Below are 7,718 nucleotides of genomic sequence, written 5' to 3' on the forward strand. Positions count from 1 at the left end.
CGTGTGGAGGTTTGTTGTGGACCGCTGGAACACCCTACTTATCTATGTGGGTTGATTAAAATAAAAATAAAAAGGAAGCCATTATTTTATTTTTAGGTGTTGCCAGCACAAACCATCAGTGTCTATACACTTAACACGTTGCAAAGAGCCTTTAAGGGGCCTTTTGAACCGAAGCAAGAAGGAGAGTTTTCGCCATAGAAGAACAAAGGAAAAAGGAAGTGTAAGAAGAAAGGAGTATAGAAAGAGAAGGATTTTCCTCTCTAAAGTGTTAGTAAACTCAAAGATAGGTGAGGGGTTGTAGAGTTTAAATTATATATTGAAAGTTTGTTATTTAATCTTTTAGTACTTAATTCAATTAACTGTGGCAGCGTAGACACCATCTCTTAATTGTGAAAGGCTGCCTTATGTGAATTGTTATCATGATTATTTTAGTGTAATTGTGAAGTTGGTGAGTAAAGGTTTATTATCGGAATTTTCTATAGTTGATATTATAAGCTGTTCTTGAGGAAATTCTAATTGTTCAATTGTTCTAGTTCAATTGAGTTGTAAATTTCTTTTAAGTTATATATACCATGCTGGGTAGTAAGTATTGTGTGGGAATTTAATCCAAATGGTTAAAATTGGAAATTTCCATTACAATTGTATAGAAAAGTTGAGATTTATAGGAAGGTGACAATAATTATTTATTTCTCTTTAGAAATGAATATAACATGGTTATAATATTGTTCAGGCAATGAGACGGAACGGACCACATCGACGGTGCCGAAGGAAAAATAAATAATTGGAAAAGTAATCAAGGTGAGTGTACTTACTGGAAGTTTATACTTGGATGTATTTAATTGAAGTATTGAAACTGTTTATGTGAAATGAAGATGAATATATATAACTTGATTATATTATATAAGGTCCATACTCTGGCCTGGAAGGAGAGTACTATATTAAATAAGGTCCATACTCTGGCCACGAAGGAGAGTACTATATTTAAATAAGGTCCATACTCTGGCCTAGAAAGAGGGTACTATATTATATAAGGTCCATACTCTGGCCTAGAAGGAGAGTACTATATTTTAAAGTATGTAATATGTTAATGAAGTGTAATTGAAGCAATCAGATAATATCTGTTTATATTACTCTGATGTAGTAGTGTTGCATTCACTGGGCTTTAAGCTCACTCCTTCCATATTTATATTTTTCAGGTATCAGTTTGGGTTGCTACTGCCAAGTCTAGAATCTTATGTGTAAATGGGGAAAAGAACAATGGAACATCTTTTGTGTAAAATGTAAATATTGTAGTAGACCTTAATACTGTGACTTGTAGTTACTTGTTTAGTTTTTAGAACTTAAAAGGTGGATTTATAGTTTATGTTTTTATTGTAAACTATTAAACAGGTATATTGATGTAGGATGATGTTATGTTTGAATGAGGTTAATGCAGATGGTTAGATGCATCCCAAGTTGTTCAATTTATTTAAAAATGTAAATTGGGTTGGGATGTGACAACTTTTGGTATCAGAGCCTAGGTTTTCTAGGTTCTGGAGGTCATAAGAGTCTAGACTGGCAGTGGCAGTAAGAAGTGTGTAGTAGAGTCATTTATTTGACTTAATTTTATACTAACAAATATAAGTGGTGATTATGTATCATATATATGTTGTTATATTTGAGATTCATTGCAGATAAAAAGAAATGGAAAGGGAAAGTGGTTATCATAGAACTGAGGGTGAAGCCACTTATGTTCCTGTTGAGGCTGAAGTAGAACAACCTATGCAGGGTGGTATGAGAAGAGAACATGAGTGCTTAACTGGTATGCAAAAAATGGAAAAGGCTATAATAGACTTGGCAGAACAAAACAAACTATTTGTGGCGAGTCAAATGATGATACAAGAAAGGCTGGAAAGACAACAGAAATGGAAGAAAGGCTCTGATTATGAGAGGTTTATCAAGTTAACACCCCCAGAATTTTCAAGTACTACCAAACTAGAAGAAGCAGAGGGGTGGGTAAGAAGAATGGAATCGATATTTGCAGTGATGGGTGCAGCAGAAGACCGGAAGGTAAACTTAGCTACATTTATGTTCAAAAATGAAACTAGTTATTGGTGGGACACGACAAAACATTTGTTGCTCAGTCCAGGAGAGAAAGAGGTGATATTCTGGAATCCATTTGTTAAAGCTTTTTATGAGAAATATTTCCCTCCAATTTACAGAAAAGAGAAGGAACGGGAGTTTATTCTCCTAAAACAAGATAGAATGTCTGTGGTTGATTATGAAGTTAAGTTTACAGCTTTATCGAGGTTTGCACCCAAGTTTATACAGAATGAAGAAGATAAATGTATAATATTCCAGGATGGTTTAGAGGCGGCTATTAAGTCTAGAGTTTCAGTGTTTGAGGAAACATATTATAACAGACTTGTGAATAAAGCCATGATTGCCAAAAGGGATGTGAAAGAATTGCAAGAAAGAAGGAAACAATACAAAAGAAATAGATCTGAGCCGTCACAGTCAAGAGGAGGTGAAGGAATTGCAAGTCAGAAAAGTCAAAGGTCGCGGTATGGAAGGGGAAGGGGTGGTGAATCTCAAGGCCAGACATCAAGTATTGGAAGAGGTCAAGGGCTTTTCGAACAACAATCTGTACAACAAGGTAGTTTTGGAGGACGTGGTACTGGCAGGGGGTGTTTTCAGTGCGGAAGGGAAGGTCACCAGAAGAAGGATTGTCCTATCTTGAAAGCAGAAGAGTGTTATCATTGCCATCAACCGGGTCATCGGAAGAGAGATTGTCCTATGTTGACAGGAATGACATCAGTGGGCAGTGTTGCTGGTTCTGGTAGAGGTTTTGCACAGGGGAACTCGTCAAGAGGAGGTAAGGGTGTTACAAGTGGTTCGCAAGCCCAGGGAAGAGTGTTTGCTATGACACTTCAGGATGCTCAAGCAACACCAGAAGTGGTGACAGGTACACTTTCTATTTTGGATAGAAATGTTACTGTGCTTATTGATCTTGGCGAAACCCATTCATTTGTTGCATCATCTATTGCTATGCATTTGGGTAGACCACTTTCATCATTAGATAGTAAATTGTTTATTTCTACACCAATGGGAGAAGTGGTAGTGGTTGCAAATGAATACCGGGATTGTGTGTTACAATTGGGAGATAGACAGTTAAAGGTAAATTTGATACCGTTGGGTATACCAGATTTTGATATCATTTTGGGTATGAATTGGCTGTCTGTGTATCATGCTTCAATAGACCGTTTTCGGAAAGAAGTTGTATTTCAGATACCAGGGGAGCCAGAATTTAGATTTACTGGGGAAAGAAATGTTATTCCAAACTGTCTCATTTTAGCTATACAAACCAGAAAGTTGTTGAAGAAAGGGTGTCAGGGTTACTTGGCTTATGTGATTGATACTGAAAATAAAGATATGACACTTGAAAATGTACCAGTGGTAAGGGAATTCACAGATGTGTTTCCAGAAGAATTACCAGGGTTGCCAGTAGACAGGGAGGTAGATTTTACCATTGAGTTGGTACCAGGAACAACTCCAATTTCTATTGCTCCGTATCGAATGGCACCGACAGAATTGAAAGAGTTGAAGATACAGTTGTAAGATTTACTAGATAAAGGCTTCATTCGACCTAGTATTTCACCGTGGGGTGCACCGGTGTTATTTGTTAAGAAGAAGGATTGTACTATGCGGTTGTGTATTGACTACAGACAGTTAAATAAAGTGACCATCAGAAACAAGTATCCATTGCCACGAATTGATGATCTGTTTGATCAGTTGTAAGGGGGAAAGGTGTTTTCTAAGATTGATTTGAGGTCAGGATATCACCAGTTGAAGGTAAAGGATAGTGATATTTCGAAAACTGCTTTTCGAACTCGATATGGTCATTATGAGTTTTTGGTAATGCCTTTTGGGTTAACCAATGCTCCAGCGGTGTTTATGGATTTAATGAATCGAGTATTTCATCCGTATGTTGATTCTTTTGTTATTGTCTTCATCGATGATATTTTGATATATTCTCGGAGTGTGGATGAACATGAAAAGCATTTAAGAATTGTGGTACAGATGAAACAACTCTTTGGTAAGTTCAGCAAATGTGAGTTTTGGCTTGATAAAGTTGTCTTTTTGGGGCATGTAGTATCTGGGGATGGTATTTATGTTGACCCATCAAAAGTGGAAGCAGTGGTGAAATGGGAAAGGCCTACCAATGTGACAGAAGTTAGAAGTTTTTTGGGATTAGCAGGTTATTACCGGAGGTTCATCCAAGGGTTTTCTAGTATCGCATTGCCATTGACAAAGTTGACCCGGAAAGAAGTAAAGTTTGTGTGGGGTGAGGAATGCCAAAGAAGTTTTGAAGAATTGAAGAAAAAGTTAACGTCAGCCCCAGTGTTAACTATTCCGTGTGGTGGTGAAGGTTTTGTGATTTACACTGATGCTTCACATCAGGGTCTGGGATGTGTTTTGATGCAAAATGGTAAAGTAATTGCATATGCTTCTAGACAATTGAAGAATCATGAATTGAATTATCCTACACATGACTTGGAGTTAGCTGCTATTGTTTTTGCTTTAAAATTGTGGAGGCATTATCTGTATGGTGAACTTTGTGAAATATTTACAGATCATCAGAGTTTGAAGTATTTGTTTACACAGAAGGATTTAAATTTGAGACAGAGGCGTTGGATGGAGTTAATCAAAGATTATGATTGTAATATCCACCATCATCCTGGAAAAGCCAATGTAGTAGCAGATGCCTTGAGTAGGAAGTCTTCAGGGAGACTATCTTGTGTACAGTGTGCACGGGTGGCAAATATTATGGAATTGAGACTGATGGGAGTTGAATTGACAGTTACTAACAAAGGAGCATTGTTTGCACATGTTACGGTGAGACCTTTGTTGCTGGATAGAATTAAAGAGCTGCAAATACATGACGTATTCCTGGATAAGAAAAGAAAAGAAGCTCAAGAGGGTATGCAAACTGAATTTATAGTTAGGGATGATGGGATTTTGTATTTTAAAAGTCGAATTTGTGTTCCAAATGATGTTTCCTTGAAGAAAGATATTTTAGATGAAGCCCACAGTTCTATATATGCTATGCATCCGGGGAGTACTAAAATGTACAGGGATTTGAAAGAATACTATTGGTGGAACAATATGAAGCGTGAAATTGCAGAATTTGTAGCAAAGTGTTTTTAATGTATAAATATTGAATCTTTGAAAGAAAATAAGAGTTTTGTGGTAAACTGATTCGTGTTTCCTTTGACGTCACGATAAATACTTTAATGAGTAAAGATTGAATCTTTGAAAAAAATTACCTGAATTAATACCTATTATGTCACTTGGCCTTTTTTAATTTATAAAGATTGCATCTTTGAAAGAAAATATGAGTTTTGTATTTAACTTATTTGAGTTCCCTATGCAGTCGCGAAGAGTATTTTAATGACTAAAGATTGAATCTTTGAACGAAAATACCTCAATCAAAGTACCGATTAGGTCACAAGACCATTTTAATGTATAAAGATCAAATCTCTGAAACAAAATGGGAATTTTGAGTTAAACTTATTCGAGTTCCCTTTGACGTCACGAAGAGTATTTTAATAAGTAAAGATTGAATTTTGGAATGAAATTACCACAATCCAGGTACCTATTAAGTCACTTGACCTTTTTAATGTATAAAGATTGAGTCTTTTAAAGAAAATGAGAGTTTTGAGTTTAACTTATTCGAGTTCCCTACGAAGTCGCGTAGCGTGTTTTAATGGATAAAGATTGAATCTTAGAATGAAAATACCTCAATCATGGTATGTATTATTTCACTAGACCTTTTTAACGTGTAAACATTAAATCTTTCAAATAAAATGAGAGTTTTAAGTTAAACTAATTCGAGTTATCTTTGACATCACGAAGAGTGTTTTAAGGAGTAAAGATACAATCTTTGAGTGAAATCTCCTCAATAAAGGTACCGATTGTGTCAGTTGGCCTTTTTAATGTATAAAGATTAAATCTTTGAAAGAAAATAAGAGTTTTGAGTTCAACTTATTCGAGTTCCCTTTGACGTCCCGAAGAGTATGCTAATGAGTAAGATTGAATCTTTGAATGAAATTAACTTAATAAAGGTACCTATTATATCACTAGACCATTTTAATGTATAAAGATTAAATTTTTGAAAGAAAATGAGAGTTTTGAATTAAACCTATTCGAGTTCCCTTTGACGTCACGATCAGTATTTTAATGAGTAAAATATTGTATCTTTGAATGAAAATACCTCAATCTAGGTACGCATTATGTCACTAGACCTTTTTTAATGTATAAAGATTGAATCTTTGGAGGAAAATTAGTGTTTTGGATTCAACTTATTCAAGTTCCCTTTGACATCAAGAAGAGCGGTTTAATGAGTAAAGATGAATCTTTGAATGAAATTACCTCATTCACGATACCTATTATGTCACTAGACCTTTTTAATGTTTAAAGTTTGAATCTACGAAAGAAAATGAGTGTTTTGAGTTTAACTTATGCCAGTTCCCTATGAAGTCCCGAAGAGTATTTTAATGACTAAAGATTGAATCTTTAAACGAAAATACCTCAATCAAGGTACCCATTACATCAGTAGATGTTTTTAATGTATAAATATTGAATCTTTGAAAGAAAATAAGAGTTTTACGTTAAACTGATTCGTGTATCCTTTGACGTCACGAAGAATATTTTAACGAGTAAAGGTTGAATCTTTGAATGAAATTACCTGAATGAAGATACCTATTATGCCACTTGGCCTTTTTTAATTTATAAAGATTGCATCGTTGAAAGAAAATATAAGTTTTGTATTTAACTTATTTGAGTTCCCTATGCAGTCGCGAAGAGTATTTTAATGACTAAAGATTGAATCTTTGAACGAAAATACCTGAATTAAAGTGCCGATTAGGTCACAAGACCATTTTAATGTATAAAGATCAAATCTTTCAAAGAAAATGAGAGTTTTGAGATAAACTTATTTGAGTTCCCTTTGACGTCACGAAGAGTGTTTTAATAAGTAAAGATTGAATTTTGGAATGAAATTACCCCAATCCAGGTACCTATTAAGTCACTTGACCTTTTTAAAGTATAAAGTTTGAATCTTTTAAAGAAAATTAGAGTTTTGAGTTTAACTTATTCGAATTCCATACGAAGTCGCGTAGCGTGTTTTAATGGATAAAGATTGAATCTTTGAATGAAAATACCTCAATCATGGTATCTACTTATTCGAGTTTCCTTTGACATCACGAAGAGTGTTTTAATATGAGTAAAGATGAATCTTTGAATGAAATTACCTCATTCACGATACCTGTTATGTCACTAGACCTTTTTAATGTATAAAGATTGAGAAAATGAGAGTTTTGAGTTTAACTTATTCGAGTTCCCTTTGAAGTCCCGAAGAGTGTTTTAATGACTAAAGATTGAATCTTTGAATAAAAATACCTCTATCAAGGTACCCATTACAGCAGTAGATGTTTTTAATGTATAAAGATTGTATCTTTGAAAGAAAATTCGAGTCTTGAGTTAAACTTATTCGAGTTCACGTTGACGTCACGAAGAGTACTTTAATGAGTAAAGATTGAAACTTTGAATGAAATTACCTGAATCAAGATACCCATTATGTCACTTGGCCTTTTTAATTTATAAAGATTGCATCTTTGAAAGAAAATTTGAGTTTTGAGTTTAATTTATTCGAGTTCCCTCTGTAGTCGCGAAGAGTT

The 7,718-nt window shown here is 34.6% G+C and overlaps 1 protein-coding gene across 1 annotated transcript; it reads left to right on the forward strand.

The window, feature by feature from the left end:
- The first annotated feature begins 1,683 nt into the window (after positions 1 to 1,683).
- Positions 1,684 to 3,597, forward strand: LOC132276110 (uncharacterized). Its single transcript, XM_059777381.1, has one exon. It carries the CDS (start codon positions 1,684 to 1,686, stop codon positions 3,595 to 3,597), a length of 1,914 nt encoding a protein of 637 aa, XP_059633364.1.
- The last annotated feature ends 4,121 nt before the right edge of the window (positions 3,598 to 7,718 follow it).

This window comes from Cornus florida, unplaced genomic scaffold, assembly GCF_030987335.1.
Source record: "Cornus florida cultivar Cherokee Brave unplaced genomic scaffold, ASM3098733v1 CherokeeBrave_3.0.0_Hap2_Chr10, whole genome shotgun sequence".
NCBI classification, from domain to species: Eukaryota; Viridiplantae; Streptophyta; class Magnoliopsida; order Cornales; family Cornaceae; genus Cornus; species Cornus florida.

Coding starts and splice junctions, on each gene's coding strand:
- LOC132276110 (XM_059777381.1), top strand. CDS start 1,684: ATGGAAAGGGAAAGTGGTTATCATAGAACTGAGGGTGAAGCCACTTAT.